The sequence below is a fragment of the Eptatretus burgeri genome, chromosome 9 (assembly GCF_056783735.1).
Source record: "Eptatretus burgeri isolate ZD-2024b chromosome 9, Ebu_testis_v1, whole genome shotgun sequence".
Taxonomy (NCBI): Eukaryota; Metazoa; Chordata; class Myxini; order Myxiniformes; family Myxinidae; genus Eptatretus; species Eptatretus burgeri.
The window spans coordinates 66963339-66984284 of NC_140969.1; the positions used below are offsets into that span (position 1 = coordinate 66963339).

The 20946-nt window shown below is 34.7% G+C and overlaps 1 protein-coding gene across 6 annotated transcripts in view; it reads right to left on the minus strand.

Annotated features, from left to right (window-relative positions):
- Nucleotides 1–20946, minus strand: part of LOC147020267 (uncharacterized) — a 162424-nt gene that overhangs the window by 93210 nt on the left and 48268 nt on the right. For all 6 annotated transcript variants that reach the window (XM_085895514.1, XM_085895513.1, XM_085895512.1 and 3 more), the window contains exons 6-8: nt 20812–20873; nt 15990–16102; nt 15185–15254 (exon numbers count right to left, since the gene is read on the minus strand). In XM_085895514.1, the coding sequence (XP_085751640.1) occupies nt 15185–15254; nt 15990–16102; nt 20812–20873 (245 nt within the window). The remainder of the gene's footprint in view (nt 1–15184; nt 15255–15989; nt 16103–20811; nt 20874–20946) is intronic.

Consider the following 20946-nt stretch of genomic DNA (forward strand, 5'->3'; position numbering starts at 1 on the left):
CAAAAGTTAAGCCTTGACTATTCAGTTGAGGATTCTGTGTTTGGGGTTCACAGATCTAAGAACGTCCCCCTTGACACACATTATATACTTGTCCCTCTAGTGTCCACAAAGGTGTATTATATGCTTAGTTTTGTCTTTTGTAATTCCTGTGAATAAAATGAACCTAAAATCTCTTCCCCTTCCAAATCATATATTTTATAAGTCCAAGGAACTGTATCTATTACATCAACAATTTTAAAAAAGTTCTTTCGTCCATCGTTCAGTAAAACCCTTTTCAAAATGAGATTTCCACCTATATATTCTTACGATATCACCAACTTTGAACTTAGGTTTTCTGACATTAATCTCTTTTTCATATTTTAATTTTGTAAATGTTTCTGATGGCTTCATATTCGTTGACGTGTGAATCGTGTCATTATACTTATCCACAATATCCTGAATAAAAGATGACCATTGTTGTGAACCGAGTTGTGTGAATTTTTTATATAGTCTCTCTTTTAAGGTACGATTAAAACGTTCAACAACAACTGCCTTCCCTTCATTAAAGGTACTGTATAATGTAATACTGTTATTTTTTAAAAAATTCATAAATGTCTTGTTATAAAACTCTCTACCCTCATCAGTCCACAATTTCTTAGGTTTTCTCTTACTTTTATTAAATATCTGTTGAAAAGCTAACACAAGAGTATTACCTGTTTTGTTTTTTAAAGGGACAACCCACGCATATCTACTCCTCAAATCAATAACGGTTAAAGCATACTTGTACCCCTTATCATTATTGAGTTCAATCAAATCAGCAGACCAGATATAATCAACTTCCTTGGAATAAACTTTCCTTCTCTGAAACTTTGTGAATATTGGTTTATGTAATTCATCAGCTAATTGCTCTTCAGTCTTAATGGCATCATTAGAGCCTATAAGTTTTTTGAATTTCCAAGTCCAAGTTTCAATTTAGCACTAATCATCTTCTTCACGATGAACCTATCAACTTTTTCTCTCAAGGTTGGATTTTGTATCAGAGACAAATTATATAACATTTCTCTATCGGCTTCATGCTTTTCTTCCAACGTTGTGGTATTCCCATAATCAATATCGTGTCTCATGCACACTTCATCAACTCTATTGATTGGTTTACCACAGGATTTAGGATTGTCTGCCTCATCTAATCTTTTATCCAAGTTTGTGCCTGGACCACAGAAAGAATACCCTGGAAGATGTAATTCCCCTGGTATTCCAGTAGTTGTAAATTTACTTCCTGATAAAAACTTTTGTATATCTCCTCCGAGTTTGTGTTTGGAGATAAATTGATTTTTTTTTTGAACCACACACCGAACATATACCTTTTTGTATAACCCTGTTATTTTTACTTTTAATATATGAAATATTTTTAGTATTAGTTTTCTTTTTACATTTGAGACAATAACTCATTTATTTATGAGAAAAATTTCTGCAGAGTGCAAAACCTTTTAGTTTCCAACATGCACATTTGAATCTTAATTTTTAAAACATAAAGAATCCTTAGAAATGCCTTCACTCTCTCCTCCATTTATTTAAGAAAAAACTTGAATTAAAATACATGTCTTCGATGTCGATAGTCTTGTTGAAAGTATTGTAAATAGACTTTTTAATTCTTTGTATTCCTCCCTGGTGAGATAAGTTAATTTCTTTAATACCTCTATTCTTTTTTGAATCTCACTGGTTTCCATATTTTGATATTTATTCATTCTCTCTCTTTCCTCCCTCTCTCTCTTCTCTCTTTCCTCCTTCTCTCTCTCCTCCTCCTCCTTTTCCTCCTCTTCCCTCTCTTCTTCAACTCCTTCCTCATCCCTTACTATACTTGAATCGTTTACACCCCATAGAATATTATACATATATTCATCAGGATTTCTTGTTATTCCTGTATCCAAAATAATTTTTTTTACAACAGGATACCAATAAAATTTCTTTTGAATTTCTAAAAGAGCCTTACCTTTTCTTAACCTTATAATTTTTTCATTATTTAACATTCTAATTAAATCTAAAGTTGTTGGTTTATCAACATCAGCATAATGCCAATCTTTTATTGAAAATACCTCATTCTTATGTTGTAGAACATATTTATTAAAATACCGAATACCCTTTTCTTGAAGGTATGCTTGAACACAGAAATGATAATTTTCTTGAAGCCTTCTTGCTGTCATTTATGTATTAGAAATATATGTTAGAATAATATTATGGCACGAAACACCTCCCCATCTTCCCATAGTTAAATCATTTTGTATTTCCTTACTTATTATATATAATCCTGTTTTTTCTGTTTTCATGAGATAAACAAGGGCAAAACCATTATTATATTTACCCTTATTAAATTCTTTTATTTGTTGTTTACTAATCGTGGCTCCACAAAACTCATTCTCGATACCAAGTGGATAATATTCTTCCTTACGAGACTGATTTAATTGTTCCAGGTCTTCGAGGTTAATTTTAAATGACCAATTATACCCTAAATCATTCATATCATACCCCCATTGTTCTATTCTCATACAAACGATACGCCCTTCTTTATAAAAATTTATTTTAATTCGAACTGTGAATTCTGTATGACCTGGAGATAATATCAACACTTCTGTATCTTTAGAATACACAGCCGTTTTATTTAAGTATATATATTGTGATAAATCGCTTAATCTCACCAAGTCATTCGCGCTTGGATAATTTTTTAATTTATAAGCATTTTTCATGTTAATATTTTTGTTTATATTATATTTATGTCGTTCAGCCTGTGCCTTTGTGTAATAATTTGATAAATCAATATCCAGTTCTTGAGATACACCAAAGATAGAACCATCTTTACCAACATAAGTCATTTATATTAGATTAAAAATAATATCATAAAAAATTTTATTTTTGTTGAGTTGAAATAACACATATAGACATAATTGACCACAACACTTGGAATTTAATTCTTGGACTTGAAATGTTTGATAAACACCATTCTGTAAGAATTTTATGACTTCAACAGGTGGTGGAAGACCAAAACTATCAAAATAATATTTGTCTTGACTATTAAAAATACAAACCCAATGAGAACCGTTCCCATCATTATCTTCTAAGTTCATAATAATATTCTTTGTATGTTTCGACACATTTGTTAATTCATCTCTCATACAAATAACCACATTATGAATTTTTAATTTCTTACAATATTTGGCAAGTTGTAAATTTGATGTTGTATTCTTTCCAAATTCTTTCAACCACTCATCAATGCTCATTTATTTATTAGAAAGATATAATCCATTACCTCTTTTCGTTAATTTTACACCTGCTTGTGCTATAGAAGAAAGCATATCTCCAACTAACAATCTCGCTTTATCAGGCAGACCTTCAAGTTTTTCAGCAAAATCTACAATTACACCACTTCCACTAATTTGTTTCTCCAACTCTTTGTTATGTCTTTCCAATTCTTTTGAGCCTGGAGTTGAGCCTTCCTTTCGTTGGCAGTTTTGACCGCTGTTGAAATACCACCCGTCAATGCTCCAACCGCACTTAAACCAGCAAATAAAGGAATTAGAAATGGGAGAAATCCTCCACTCGTCTCTCTTATTGAATATTTTTTCAACATTGGTTTTGTCATTTTAATTTTAAGTGAGCCAGTGTCATTCAAGATTTTAACCTGTTCTCTTGTGAGCAAAACATCAATTCTTACTGCTCCTTTTCTCTGAATTGTATTAACGTTAATCGTACAAGGCTTTTGATTTTGAACACAAGATGATAGTTTATGAAGATTGATTTGATTAACATATACCCCAGTTGGTACTTTGCCACTCATTTATTTAACAAAAATTATGTGAGACTAATCATCACACCATTATCTGTATTAATCTGCAATTCTGTTTCTTCCAAAAGCAAACAATATGTATCAACTTCTTCACTCTCTCCTCTTTCAATGTATAGGGAAGTATCCACTCGATTAGACTTTATAGTTTCTTTTTGAGCGCTCAGGTCAAACGTATAGATTGTATACAAACTTTTAAATGCTGTCATATCCAAAATAGGTTCTTTATTTCCATTACTTTCACACACCTTTTGGTAAGACTTGTATGCTTCAGCAAAATCATTTTTTTCCCAATTAATTTCCAATCTATCTCGTGGATAAAATGTTCCATCTAGAGAAACGCGAAGTTGTTTCACCTTAGCATTATCACTCAATGCATTATTCTTATCAGTCGCAGTATCACCATCTGGCTTTTTAAAAATCATCCACAGATATCGTGGCTTTCCTTCCAGAACACCCAAATTCCACGTGTAAGTAGTTTGATTGAGTTTAACGTGTTGACATCTTCTTTTGAGGTATGATACACTAAGTGGTTTTTTTGAGTTAAGTCTTCGATTCAACATCTCTTCTGTTTTAAGATTAGGAGTATATTCACTGATATACCAACTCATCTCCTCAATTACAAATTTATTCTGATCACCAAAAGCATTACCAACACCAAAAAGCAATCTATTTTCATTATCATTCCTTTGTAGTTGAAATCTAATTTTAAGACCATACAGAACTTTATCATAATCACAAAATCCAAATATACCTTTAAGAGGAACTGCCACAGTAAAACTATTTTCTGCTTTTGTATCATCATTATACATTCCTTTCCTTTGAATATATCCAGGGTCTGTGTTTGTTCCCGTTGACATATCAGGAATAAAACCTTCGACAGACCCCTTTCCCATTCTATCACTGAATGTATAGAGTGTAAATTTCATCATTTCAGATACAGCAGAGACATAATCAACCGCTTCAACTTCTTGTGTTCCAATATACAATCGCACACTATCAAACATTTTCCAGAAGAAATCATTTACAAGTGTAGCGTTTGTGTTATTCCCAGCCTTAGTGAATTTAAATTTACACAACAAGAAACTTTCGGAGAGATTCAAATAGGTTTGTTGATTATTTATTTCAAAACTTTTGTACCATTTGTATTCCAGTCTGTTCCAGTTATTGCATTTACCTTGAAGTAATCTTCTTTTTAGTGGAGTTTGAGATAATAATAGTATCATCCAAATCATAGATACTATCAATTGCTTCCATACTTGTATTTATTTAGGAAAAAAGATGTTAAAACTTTTGAAACCCTGATCCAAGTATTTGAATTATTTTCTGTCGTTCTTGGGGGACAACTGAGTTTTACCTTTCTTAATTTCTTTTATTGCTTGTAATTTATGAGATTCTTTCTGAGCATCTTTTATACTCTTTACAGCACCTGCTACATTTCCCACAGCAGAAGCAGTTGAACCAATTAGGTCTTTATGTTTAAGAATAGTTGAACCAATACCCATGAGAGTATCAATTATCCCATCTCCTCTAAATTGATGTCCAACACCCCTTTGTCTCTTAGGTTTATAGTATCCTCTACCAAGATACATACCTTCACCCTTGTAGTACGGGGAAAGGAACATCCCATCCCCTGTAATTATTTTATATTTTCCCAACTCGTGCTTCCTCACAATAACCATCGTATTTATTTATTGAAAAACTTCACGTAGGTGAATTCTGATGGATATAACTTCTCCATTAAAAGAGATCACACGATTATCTTGGTCGGTTATCCTAAAATTTACTCTGTGTATGGTTTTTCCTGACACAGGTAGATAAACCAAATTTTTAGGCTCCATATTGAATTTATAACCAATTGGGGTTGAGTATGCGCTGAATGAAAATATTGTATTTGTTTTTAATCCATCATTATAAGCACCATCAATCAAATCACAGTGAATTAACACCGAATTTATTCCTGAGGATATTTGAATGACATTATCACTGTAAAACGTCCCATTAGTTTCAATCTTTTTTGAGGAGAAACCTAATAACTCTCTAAATGAATTATCAATTGTGAAATCAACCTTGTAGTTATTTTTAACTTTAATCGTTGATTTTGAAGTATGTTTTTGAATGTTTATAACAATATTTTTTGGTTCATCACCCTGTTCTTTCATAAGACGAGCAATTTCGGAAGATATTTGAGAAATCTCGTATGCTCCGGGTGAGACTGTTATCGTTTTGTATCCACTTCCCGGATTATAACTAAACTTGTCATTTTTCTCGGTTATATTAAATAAGGTATTATAAGTCTCCATGGACAATAAAGATGCCTCATATTCTTTTGTTGTGTCAAGTTGTAGTGGGTATGGGAATGAAGATGTGTGGTCGCTTGTTGTGAAATTAAAACTCAGGATTGTGCTTCTCATCTTATTTAATATGAGTTAAAATGTCTTTATATTGAGATTTATTAATTATTTTCATGTTCATCAACTGGTCTAAAATGGCTGATGCTTCATTAAAACAATTGTTATTTCCAGCCTTCTTACTGCCGAACAACAATAACAGTCTATTAACTAATTGCGATGTGTCATTTGGAAGAAAACTAATACCTGAACCAAGGATACTTAAAGCCTGAATAATGTGTTTCTCCTTCTCATTCTTCCTACTTTTACCAGAAAGAATAACCTTATAATTTAGAGTGTTCAGCAAATCAATATATACTCTATCATCATTATTTTCCATATCCAATGGTTTATCAATATACTTTGATTCATCCCTCACAGTTGAACCTTGTCTTCCATCTTTTGTGAGAAGAAACATTAATCTCGGAGTTAGTTTAACAGGGGTTGAGCAGAACTTTAAGAACCTTAATTCATCATTAAATATCAATACCTTTTCTTTAACAAGATGAAATATTGCTGGTTGTTCTGTTGGAATGAGTCCTGCTTTGGTTTTTGAATCCGCTGAATATTCATTGTTTTGAACAGCATTCACAATATAATCAGGAGGCTGATTAATCTCTTCCAGTTGTTGAAATAAACCTTCATCATCATATTCTAATTCTCCTAAATGCTCTAATTCTTCCTCCGTCATTTGACTGAAATCTTTTAACATTTGAAGCTTTCTAGGAGTATATTCTACTGTGGGAACTGTGGAAACATCTTTCATTTTTTTCTTGGGAAGTTTTTAAAAGTGGTTTAAAAATTTCTCTTGTTTTTTTTCAAATGCTTCTTCGCCCGTTAGTTTCTGTCTGCGTTTCTTCTTTATGTCTTCCTGTTGTTTTACAACTTTTGAAACCAACTCTTGATGTTCCTTAAATCTTCTTGCTCTTTCTTTTGTATCCATTTATTTATTGTAAAATATCATTTAATGAATTGTAAAGATCAACAGGGAAATTTTCCTTTTCTTCATCATTCAAGTAGATGTGTTCAAATAAATCCTTTTCTTTAAATATTTCATCAAATTCTTTATTAACATTAATGCGAGTTGTAATTTCTTCTTCACTAATCCTTGCATCTCTGCTTTTCATACGTTTGTGTTGAGTTTCTTCATCAACATCAAAACCGAATGATAAAATCTTCACTCCGCTCAGATATTTAATAATTTGTCTCGTTCCTTCTGGATTAGTTTCTAATATCCCAACACCACCAGATTTTAGTTTCTTTAACTCACTCTTACAATGTGAATATTTTGTTGTACCAAGAGAAACCTCCTCAAATATTTGTCCTTCATTCCTCAATCGCATATGTTCCTCCACTGAAATATAGTGATAATCTTCACCTTTTACTTCTCCAGGTCTTATTGCTCTAGTTGTTGTTGATACAATGCGTATCACGGGGTGTTTTTTAAGTAAATTTACAATATTCTCATTTGTACTACACAAGAACCTTGATTTATGAAAGTTTTTTCCAGAAGCAGATTTACCCACAAGATTTATAATAATAGTTGTCATTTATATATGTAATTGTTTATAAAACAAAAAATATATCCCTTAATATCTCATCTTGTTTCACAACAATATATTTATATTTTTCAGTCGTGTGCTTCATATAATCCTCAAATTTCTTTTTACTACATAATGTAGAACAATTATCTCTCCAAAAATTATTGATATCTATTGAATTTAACTTGAATAAAATAAAAGTATTAGCATTGTTTCTGATGGAACGACGAGGAAGTTGAAAGTACGATTGACTAAGATAAATACAATTACAAGAAGAATGTCTCCCTCCTGTGTAGTAGCTGTCCATTACCGTTTGGTTTCTCTCATTAACACAATCATCAAAGATAACGAGGTTCTTTTTTGATTTATCCAAATCTTGGGGAGACGGTATATCATCCGTATTATCACTAAGAATACAAGTTATAAGATTTGATTTCTTTTTACATCTCTGTGTATCACAAAATAGTTGAATTATATCTTCAATGTTATAATCATTTAGGTTTTTTTTGACGTTTAAATAAACCTATTATATCTTCTTTTTGAAGACCAGCATTAAAACCTTGTGAGAGTAGTTGATACTCTGGTTGAAAACTCGACTTTGTGAAAATTATTAAATTATCATAATCTAAAAAGTTGGGAGTGAGGAGCATTTTTAAAAGTAAGCAGGTTTTTCCACATCCACTTGAACCAACTATGAGACATCTTAATGAATTTGGGAGATTTTTATGGTTGTTAAATTTTATCTTATTTTCCCAAATAGGTAAAAATCATTCATTTATATATTTGAAAAACAGGTTATTTAATTTATTATTGGCTTTTTTAGAAACTCTATATTTTATCCTAAGTTCAGGTTTAATTTCAAGATAATCCATTATTTTATTTATACAATATCTTGTGTTGATATTTCCCTGAAAATTACATCCATGAATAATATACAACAACAATCCTTTGAACATTTCTCTTATACGTTCAGTTTCTTCCCTTGTAAGGAATGGTGTTATCATCCTCATACTTTACATTCATTTCTCTAATCAATCTTGTAAAGTAATTCATTTTTGGTGTAAATCTAAAAGAATTATTTTCCTTTTTATATTTTTTATTATCATTAATTAGAAGATAATCACAGAATATACATTGTTTATAGGCTTTTGACTCTGTGTTTAATCCCTGTCTTTCACACGCAGGACAATTCTCAAATTTGTCATATGGAGAATCAGGAAAGTCTAGCATATTTATAAAGTAAAACTTTACTTAAACTGAAATTCATCTATACTTTCAGTTGTATATTACCATCGATATCGATATACTTTTTTTCATTATCAGATTCAACGACAACATTTTTTATATTAAAGGTAATTTTAAAATTATCGTTAACTACTATTGAACGAAATGTCATTTCACCTGATATATTAACATCCTTTATTTCATCAAGATTTACATCTTTAGGGTTGTTGAAAAAAATACAAATTTCTCCTTGCATATTACAGATGGTCTTATCTTTTCTTTCTAAAGCTTCATCCATAAGGTTTTTGTTCTTTGATACTTTTTCTTGTTTCATTGCTTTTTCTAGTTTTGAATATATTACTAGAAGGAGAGGAGAAACTTTTGTTAGAGATACTTTAATTGATGTTCTACCAGGTATACTAAAAGCCCTTCCACTGAAGGAAATTGAAGAACTCATATTATTTACCATAATAGTTTTTATCCAATAGTTGTTATATTTATCTTTGTTCAATTTTACATCCTTGACATATTTCTCAGTATCTTTAACAGATGAAGAGATTGATTGAAACTTGTCTTGTGTCTTGAAACATTGTATTTATTAAGTGAAAAAGTTGGAGGATAAAATGTTTTTAAGCACAGATTCACCTATAAATTAAACGAAATTTTCATCAAGAAAATTTTAGTTTAAGCAAAGTTTTATTCTATAAATATGGTGAATACAACGTACTGCGATGTTTGTAATCACGAATATAAACATTATAGAAAACACCTCCGAACCAACAAACACACATTTAATCTATTTCATCAAATATCTCCTCTTGAGTTGGAAAGAAAACATTGTGATATCTGTTCAAAGGATGTTTTGAAGAGTAGTTATAATCAACATCTTCAATCACAAAAACACAAGAAAAATGAGTTTAAAGTAAAGGGAGACTATTATATTAAAAACACTGATGAGGCATTTAAAGGGCATATAAAAATAAGGATTTTTCAATTTGGAGAACCCGGTCCATCATCAATAGCTGAATCAATTGAAATAGTGAAACCCGATGTTGAAAAATTTATTAAAAAGACATTAAAAGAAATAAAAACTTTAAAGTTTTATATGGGAGTGAAAATGAATATGAAAAGACAAGATGAAGAACAAACTCCTTATATGAGAACAGATCTTCATTTTATAACATCATTTCAAGATTTTTTGAATAGTGGGGTTTATGAAGAACTATCAAGACAAGAGGAGGATGTTGATAATACAGTGGTAGGAAGTGGATTCAATATTAAAAAAATCATCTTTTTAGATATACACATTCTAAAATCAAACCCTCTTAAAGCTTCTTCTTATATTGAATTACCAAAAGAAATAAAACTAAAGAAGGCAGTTGTTAATATTAAGAACAATGATAATAAATGTTTTCTCTGGTCTGTTCTTGCTCACTTACATCCACCAAAATGTAATTCAGAAAGAGTAAAACAATATATGAAATATGAGAATACCTTGGACATTAAAGATTTTAAATTCCCAATGCCATTAACAGATATTCCTAAATTTGAGAAAAAGAATAATCTTTCTATTAATGTATATGGATTAACGGATACAAACAAAATTCAAATATTAAAAATTTCAAACAACTATAAAAATGAAGAAACACACATTGACCTTTTATATTTTAGTGTTGGAAAGAATTCACATTACACATACATCAATAATTTATCAAGATTAATCTCTTCTCAGGTATTCAGAACAGCAAACAAAATATATCCTTGTAAGCGATGTCTTAATTCATTTCATACAAAAGAACGATTAGAACAACATTCAAAATATTGTAGTAATCATAAATCAGCTGTAATTACAATGCCTAAACCTGGTGAAAAGATTTATTTTGAAGATTATAATAAATCTATCATGCACCCATTTGTGATATACGCTGATTTTGAATGTATCCTTAAAAAGATAAATACTGCTTCTCCTAATCCAAAAGAACCATATACAAATAAATATCAAAAACATATTCCTTGTGGTTTCTGTTATTATATCAAATCATCTGTTGGAGAAAAGTATAACAAACTTGAACATTATCGTGGAAAAAATGCTTCACAAGAGTTTGTAAAACGATTAGAAAAGGATTGTATAAGACTCACTAAATTAATGAAAGAAACAAATGAACCGATGAAATTAACCAAAGAAGAAAAATTAGAATTTAGAATGAACAATATCTGTCATATTTGTGAGGGGGAAATTAAGGAGTTTAAAGTTAGAGACCATTGTCATCTTACTGGTAAATATAGAGGTCCCGCTCATTCCTGTTGTAATCTTAATTATAAATTACCTTCTTTTATTCCAGTCTTTCTTCACAACAGCGCCAACTATGATACACATCTATTTATAAATGAACTTTCAAAAACACCAGGGAATATTTCTGCTATAACAAACACAAGTCAAAAGTATATTTCATTTTCAAAAATGATATTCACAAAACCTATAACTCGTATTAGGTTTTTAGATTCTTACAAGTTTATGGGAACACCACTAGCCTACCTCGCATCAAATCTAAGCTCCACGGACTCTTTTCCAAATCTTAATTCATTCTTTCCAAAAGAGGAAATTCTCACTAAAGAGGAAATTCAGATTAAAGATGAAATTCTGATTAAAGAAGGAATTCTTACGAGAGAGGAAATTCAAACAAGGAATGAAATTCAAAGTAAAGAGAAAATTCTTACAAGTAAGGGAATTTATCCTTATGATTATATGGATTCATTTATGAGATTTAAAGAAACACAACTTCCTTCAAAAGAAAGTTTCTATAATAACCTTTATGAAGAAGAGATAAGTGATAAGGAATATAAACACGCACAAGAAATATGGAAAATATTTAAGATAAAGAACCTTAGAGAATATCACGATTTATATCTAAAAACAGATGTTTTATTGTTAGCTGATGTGTTTGAAGCTTTTAGATCACTCTGTCATAATAAAAATTGTTATGGGTTAGATCCTGCCCACTATTTCACAGCTCCTGGTTTAGCTTGGAGTGCAATGTTGAAAATGACAAAACAAGATATAGATTTAATCAGTGATGTGGATATGCTTTTGATGATTGAGAAGTCCAAGAGAGGTGGAATATCACAAGTATGTTCAAAAAGATATGCGAAAGCAAATAATAAATATCTCCCAAATTATGATAGTGAAAAAGATAGTAATTATTTGATGTATTTTGATGCTAATAATTTGTATGGATGGGCAATGTCTCAATCTCTACCTTATGGTAAATTAGAGTGGGTGGAAGAAAAGGATTATGAAAAGGCTTTGATGAATATTGTTATTTCTTCTCAAGAGGAATTGAATGAGGAAGAAGAAGGTTATTATTTTGAAGTTGATTTGAGGTACCCGAGTGATCTTCATAATAAGCATAAAGATCTTCCTTTTGCATGTGAGAAAGAAACTCCAAAGAAAGAATGGTTAAGTGATTATCATAAAAGTTTTAATATTAAAGGTAAATCAACAGAAAAGTTATTAACAACATTCTATGATAAAGAGGGATATGTTTTGCATCAGAGAAGCTTAAAACAGTTTTTGAGAGAAGGATTGAGAGTAGCTAAAATTCATAGAGTTTTAAAATTTAAACAAAGTCCTTGGGTGAAAAAGTATATTCAATTCAATACAGATATGAGAGCAAATACAAAAGTAAAATTTGAAGGGGACTTTTATAAATTAATGAATAATGCTGTATTTGGAAAGACTATGGAAAATGTTAGAAACAGGCAAAACATTAGATTCGCAACATCTTGGAAAGAAGCTTCGAGATTGATAAATAAACCAAGTTTTGAGAGAGAAGAGGTTTTTTCAGAGAACTTTTCTGCAATTCATATGAAAAAGGAAAGTATTGTAATGGATAAACCAATTTATATTGGAACAGCAGTTCTTGATTTATCAAAGATATTGATGTATGATTATTTGTATAATGACTTAAAGAAAGAGTATGGTGAAAATGTTTCATTGTTGTATATGGATACTGATAGTTTTATCCTAGATATAAAAACTGATGATGTTTATGAAGATATGAAGAAAAATATTGGAGTATATGATACAAGTAATTTCAGCAAGAAGAGTGAGTTATTTTCCAAAAAGAATGAAAAGGTTATTGGTAAGTTTAAGGATGAGTTGGGTGGAAAAGTAATGAGTGAGTTTATTGGATTGAGAGCAAAGGCATATGCTTATAAGTATGGTGAACAGATTGATAAGAGGTTAAAGGGAATAAAGAAATATGTAATAAAGAAATCAATAACTTTTAGAAATTATTATAATTGTTTGATGAATAAGAAAGAAGAATATAGGAAAATGAATACAATAAGAAGTTATAAACATAACATATATAGTGAAGAAGTAAATAAAAAGGCATTAGGAGCCTTTGATGATAAGAGATTTATTTTAGATAATGGAATAGATTGTGTTCCATATGGATATTGTATGATAGAGTGTATAAAATAGATTATGTTTTAACGATGGGAAGATGGGTTAGGGTTTTTAAGGGCTACCGCCGCGTTTTTTCACAATATATAAATGGTTAAACCAAGTATTAATCAAACTAAAGAGTGGAGAAAATCTCAGTCTTGGTATATAAATGGAAAACATAATGAATGTGAAAAATATCAAATAAGTCTTATTGAAAAATAACTAAAACAAAGGTAAATAAAACAAATAAGCGAATTAATTTAAAAACTAGTAAGTTAGAGGATGTAAAGAAAAATGAATATCCTTGAATGGACTGAAAACTTTGATGGTTATCAATTGAACAATGAAAAACAATTTACTATAATCTCAAAATGATATGTGGCTCAGGAGGTGGTCAGATGAGAGCATTAAGAGAAGTTTATCATTTCGTAATGGCACAAAAGGGGTATCTTAAAAAATATAAAGATTCAAATGTTTTGTTTGTCAATATTTTAGATGGGGATTATTGTGCAAAGAAAATTAAACTATTGAAGGAATTTGAGAATGAACAAATCTTTATAGGTTCAATGAGTGAGCTGTTCAACCCTCAGGTGTTCAATTCAATGAGGTTCAACCTCCAAGTTAAAAGGGGAGACAAATAAATATACCTTGGGATAAAAAGGGGGTTTATTTTTAAGGAAAAAAAATATAAATCGCTGAAAATCCCCCATTCATTTACATGGGGAAAAGTGAGCCAGAATCAGTATTCTTACCCTACTCCCATTCTTTGTCTGCCTCCCTCAATGTTGGCCTTTGGCTCTGCAGTTGGGGTTCCCCCCTTCTGCTGTTCCTTTTGGCCTGTTGTGTCCCGGTCTGTTCAGGGTACTAGTACTAGCTGTTTCACGAACCGAGACAATGTATACAAACACCCTCCCCCACCCCCCCCCCCCCCAATCACGATGACTCGGAGGTGGGTGATTAACCAAATAACCTACATTTAATCCCCGCTGCCAATGAAGAGGAAGTAAATGGAACTTTGCTTCTATTTGCAGATATGGATGCTTGGTAGAACATAAGTTTACGACACTACTGGTTATTGCTCACAGTGACCTGTTATTTCATTTATGATTGCACATTCCATTTTGTTTGGTTTTGTTTTAACGGAAGGTGAGGAGAGGCTGCACTGTTTCGGAAAAATGTCGCTTTATGCGATTTTTGTGTCAACTTTAGAAAGAGTGTTTTGAGCCATATTCTGTTTTGCTTTGTGTCCGGAAAGTCAAAAGAAAAAGAAAAGAAACGACTTCCCTTAAACAAAATCTCAAGAAAACTGAAATGGATGTGGACTGAGTCTATTTATGACTTACACTTAACTGGAGTCAACTGCATGACATTTTCTTTCTCATGCTGTTGGGGTAATGTGGAGAAAATAATGCCCTTACATGATATGCCATGCCTGAGCTGAACTGCATCAGCTTTATCACAATGTATTCACAGATGTATGTCATCCAAATATGAAGTGCTGTTTACGTGAGACTAAATCAAAAGCTCCGATCAAAGGAATTGTTTTTTTCTGACACAGAATATTAATTGTAATCACAGCACAAGCACACTTAGATTATTTACTATTCACAGTATGGCGAGTGCTGAGAAGATCGAAAAGAAACTCAACCTCTCCCCTCCCCATGTCCATCTCCATGCCCTGCCATTTTTACCCCCCACCCTCCCTCAAGGACAGAGACGTGGCAGTAGAATGTGTATCCACAAGTGGAGTTATGAGCATGTCTACCTGTTAGCAATGCCTTGTTCAATGAGCTCAGCAATGTGACTGCATGTGGGCACAACATGCCTGGACAGGCCTGTGGAGCACAAGCAATGCCAAAAAAAAAAAAGGAAAAAAGTTCAAGCCACAGTCTGGAAGAGCATGTCAATTTCTCCCCAACATTTTAAGTGCACCTCTGTTCATTAATCAGTTCATGATATTCTTTCGGATTAAAGTACAGTAGAACAAAATTGGTTTGGGGATTGAATATCACATGCAGTAATAAAAGAGAAAAACATCAACAGGGGTTATATTAATCAAACATCAACTCGAGTGCATAATGCTCAAGAGAGTGTGAAAAGTCTGTCATATAAATGGGATCATTAACATCCACTTCTTCTTTTGTACGCAGCACAAGGCTGCTGGGATGCACCAGTGGCTCGTAGGTGCAGCTGTGCCACTGATGCAATGCCTCCTGTAGGTTATGACAGCAATTTGTAATTTGACCAGTGTGCCGGCAATAGCTCGCCTATGCTTCACTAAGGACACCGCGGGATCTTTGACATCCACCAACTAATGTTGTCAGACATGATGTCAGTTTAATGTCCATCCGCATGATGGCACACACAATGATGAATCACACTGCCTGTGAAACACCATGATGACAGTTTATAGCTGGGTCAGGATTAGATCTCAGGCTAGACAACTTAGAAGCGAGTGTGTGTACCCCGATGCCATCCTGTCAAGCCTTAACATCCTCTTTCAATGTACTCTTCACGCAGTGGAACACTTTCATCAACAACCCTGCCATTTGGACCAATAAAACCCTCACCTTGCACATAAGGACCCTTCTTGGGATGTTCACGTACTCGCAGAGCAGATGTTCTCTTCTGCACTCTGCCTGCAAGGAGGTCTCGTACCTGTTCATTATAAATTTCCAGGAAACTAAGGGCAAAAAAGATGCCCCTGATAAGCCAAAAACAAAACATGCTTACTCATTATATAGAAAATAAACCAATAAACTTTACCAGTAAAGCACCAAATAAACCAATCAACAGCTTATTTGCGATCAATTCACTTGATGGACCAGGACTTATTTACTTTATTATTTTTTGTTTTCAAAGTCGAGGCTTGTGGAGAAGCTATATGCTAGCTAGACCATCAAACGGATCGGCACATAACAGAACAAAAGGAACAGCAGAAAGAGAAATAAGAAACACACCAACAGCAGCGATGAGGGACAAAATACAGGGAAACTCGGACAAATAAGGGATGTGGGGAACAATGAGGGGTGGGGAGGACACAAGGGGTGGACAAAATGGATGCAGAAGCAAACTCTCAGGAAGGAAAAACTGGACATTTGGAAAGAGGTGGCTTGGGGAGGGTTAATGAGTTAGAAAATATCCTGGTTTTGGACGGGAGATTATCTGAGATGGTGGTGTACAGCTGTATTGAAGACGTGGAGGGAAGAATGAGATTGAAGAGAATGTGGAAGTTGGTTCCACAGGCAAAAAGAAAAGAGGAAGAAGATCGAATGAGTGAAGATGAGCAGTGATCCTGGATTTTGGAAGTTGCCATTACAGAAAATTTTGGAGTTGCCTGCAGAAATTTTGGGAGAACAAAGCACAGAATGAATGATGGATGCAAGACCAGAAAAAGCCGGTGGAAGACAAAGAGACCAGCGACATCTCTGCAATGTGAAGGTGACAGGCTCGTATATTCAGCTTCATCGCGGGAGATTCCAGTTATATTGAAGGCCTTTGCTTCCACAGCATCAAGCAAAGCAAGGTGTGACAGGGGCACCAACCCAGAGGGGAAAGCAGTGCTCTATCAAGCTGTGGAGGAAGGCGTTGTAGGTGGATAGGAGTTTAAGTGTGCTATGGAAGGGCTTTGTACAATGGAGAATGTCCAGTGGGCAGCTGACTTTGGAGGCAATGTTTTGAAATGTGGTTTACCCAAGAAAGATCGGGGCTGATAGTGAGATCCAGGAGTTTGAATGACTGAATTTCCTCAAGAGGGTTGTTAAAAAATTAGATAGGAGGGTGGGTGTGGTTGCCAAATGGTCCTTTCAGAGAGAGTGTGAGATGTGTCAGTAATGAAAGATATTGTTACGGTTGTGGAAATTCACAGATCACCATTCAGGTTCCCCCGAAGATCAGTTATGTCAATAAGTGTGTGTCCAGATTAGATTTCCCCACCGATGTATAACGGGAATTATGTGTGTGCCGGGCTGTGAACATTTGAAGTAGTGTTATTCTTTTCTGTCTTTTATTTAAAACAAACATCTCCTCACTATCTTCTCCACAAACCACAAACATCTCCTCACCACCTTCTCCACAACCATCATCTCCTCACCATCTTCTCCACCTTCATCTCACCATCTTCTCCACAACCACCATCATCCCCTCACCACCTTCTCCACAACCATCATCTCCTCACCATCTTCTCCACAAACATCTCACCATCTTCTCCACAACCACCATCATCTCCTCACCACCTTCTCTACAACCATCATCTCCTCACCATCTTCACCACAACCGCGTGAAGCTGGTGATTCCAAACACGTCCGCGTGAAGCAGGTGATTCCAAACACGGCCGTGTTTGACGGCGAGACCGGATCAGAACGGCGAAAGGGGCGGAGCCAGCCGGGGGTGAAGGGTCGAAGGTGAAAGAGCAAGCACCCCCCACCCCCTCCCGAACCCGATAAAAGGCCGTGCTGAAACGCCGAGAGGGCAGTCGAGTTGGTGAGTCGAGTTGAGTTTGGAGCCTGGAGTCAAGTTGAGCGGTTGAAGAGACGCCGAGTCGTCGACAAAAAACGAACGAGTTGGAGAAGAGCGCTGGGAGAGAGCGTTCAAGTTCGCGCTGCGCTGGTGCGGTGGAGTCGGGAAGAGAGCTTGGAGAGTTCGGAGGTTGGAGTGCGGGCAGAGACATCGAGGGTCGCCCAGCGAGTCACCAAGAGGGTGGCAGGTAGCCAGCTCGGTCTCTCGGAGCCCCTTCGGTCATCCCGGCTCTGAGCAATTACAAAGGCTTACGAGCCCGGTTCTTCCTTTCTTTCTTGGGGTTTGCATGAAAGTCTGTGGCGCCTTGTCTACCAAGTAGAACTGACTCAGTGCATCTACATAATAAATAGACATCGGCTGTAGGTTTTTGCCCGTGTCTTTTTCCCTATTTCCCCCCCTCCCCCCCCCCCATTCATTGCATTGCTTGCATGCCTGCATGGAAATAAATGTCCCCATTTGTGAATGTCACCTGCTCGTTGCGTCCCTTCCTCCATTGCCTGCCATAATTGCGTTCGGAATAATTAGCTGGCTGATTATAAGCCGATAAAACGTACATCTGGTCCGACGGGGCTTGTCGATATAAAACCGCTCGGCAATCGCAAACGGAACGAGCTGCTTAAAGCGGCTCGTTTTCGTGCAGGCTCTGTTGAGGTATAAACTCCCGGCATTTCTGTCTGCGCGAATAATTAGGTACATCGACAATTCGGTGATCGACCCTGTAGCGCATGGACAAAAGAGTTGACTGGTTTATAGTGTAGTTAAAAACACCCGTAGCTGGGTTTTGGCGTTTTTTTTTTTTTTTGTTTGTTTTTGTATACCTTGTCGAGGCTCGTATGAGAGCTAACACACAAATCACAGCAAGGGGGCATGAGACAAGATTGGCGGGAGTGGAAGGGACAAAACAGTGGGGAACAGACACATTAGGTGAACTGTGGAAGGGAGAGGGATGGGGATGGGACGGGGAACATGGCGAAGAGAAGATGGACATTGCAGGGACTTTCAGGAAGGAAAGCAGGGGAATTGAAGGAAGTGGGCTTGGGTGGATTATCGGGGGTAGAAAAGATCGAGGATTTGGATGGGGGAAGATAAGAGGTGGTGGAGAACAGCTGTTTTGAAAGCCTGGAGGGAAGAATGGGAAAGAATAGAGTGAGGAAGTTTATTCCAAAGGCGGGAAAAAAGAGGAATGAAAGAGTGAAGATGAGCAGTGATTCGTGATTTTGGTAGTTTTACCAGAAGGGGGTTGTTGGCAGACCTTGAGCGCCCTGTGGAAATGTGGTGGGGACAAATCGCAGAGAGAGCAGGGGGGGGCAAGGCTGGAGAGGAGTCGGTAGAAGACAGAAAGACCACCGACCAACCTGCGGTGATTGAGTGAGAGGCCCAAAGACTCAGCTTCATTGCGGGAGATGCCGATGATCTTAAATGCCCTGGTTTCAACAGCGTGAAGCCGAGAAAGGTGGGAGGCAGGAGCACCAGCCCAGAGGGGAGCGCAGTACTCCATCAGGCTACGGACAAAAGTTGATCGTTGATCCGAAAGATCGTTGATCTACGGCGTTGATCCGAAAGCTGCGACTTGATTGCTTGTTCAGTGGGCGCGCAGCCGCAATTGAGCTAAAGGCGGTCGCCCGCACGCCGGACGGGCGAAAATCTACAACAATATATTTGGCAGGACTTGCACAAAAACTGACATAATATGGAAATGACATACAAGATGCACATAATACATAAAGAATTCCATGCCTACTTCAAAAGTTTAAACATTTATGTCATTGTGAAAACAAATTCAGAAAAACACAGGTGACTGACGATGTATTTTGTACTTCTTTTATTTCTGCATATATGGGATTACTGGGAAAACATGACCATTATCTGTATGTTCTGTGATTCATGATCTGTTCTGTGTTCTAGCTCTTCCACAAGTCTAGACTTTGCAAACAAAAAAATTAAAAAGTCAATTTTTTTTTCAGAAATGATACATGCATATAAATTGGCTCACAAAATGTGTTAATGTAAGAGTATATGGTGAGAATGCTTGTGTACATCATTAACACCTTCGGTGCAAGCATAAAGAACTGAAAAATCATCAGATTACAGGTCTCATCAGAGCTTTATGACAAAACTCAGGACCTAGAGAATCACAGCTTCAAAATAGGTCAAACAAATATTATGTATACTACAGGAACGGAGGAAATAAATAAATAAATAAATAAATACATTCGAGCAAGGACGTGAAAGCAGGATATAAGGAAAATTAATCAACAACGAGGGTGAGTTTACAAAGAAGAAAAAGGATAGGAAATGAGATAGGATTAAAAAAAAAAAATAACATATGAGTGGAAAGCACGGAAACTACAGGGTGAGGGTGAGGGTGGCTTCAAAATATTCCCATTTTGCATACATGTTATATTATATAGATTGTGCAAGAGTCCCACTAAAGTGCACATCTTATCATTACTTTGTGCACTGTATGGTGAGACTCTTCGATGGTCTCACATCTGCAATAAAAGCGAACGAGCATGCCTCAAAATAAATCTCCTTAATGAACACAACACGTATGGACTTAACTCTGAAACATGATCCAAACAGCAAATTAACTTCACGTGGCAATCACAAATCATTATATTTCCATTGTTTGAAACATCTCTGCTGGTGGAGACATCAGGACTTGGTAAGATATCTCCTTGTCAATGAGTTACCGTACTTTTCAGTTTACAGGATGAAGATGATCAAGATCTTTCATGATTCTTTCTTACAACTTCCTTCAACATTTTTTTTTTCATCCGGAGCTGTATTTTCTTCTTGTTGCCAATCATATAGCAAAGATTGAATTGGGTTTCAAAGAGTAGTTCAAAATTAAATTAAAATGAAATTATTTACCTTATTTCCACTTTATAAGATGTGGAAGATTTGCATTCACTTTTGATTCTTGAAAAAATTCCCTGAGCAAAAAACAAACAAAAACAAATGATAGTAATGATGCTTCAAAGTGAGATAATAAAACTCAATAACAAC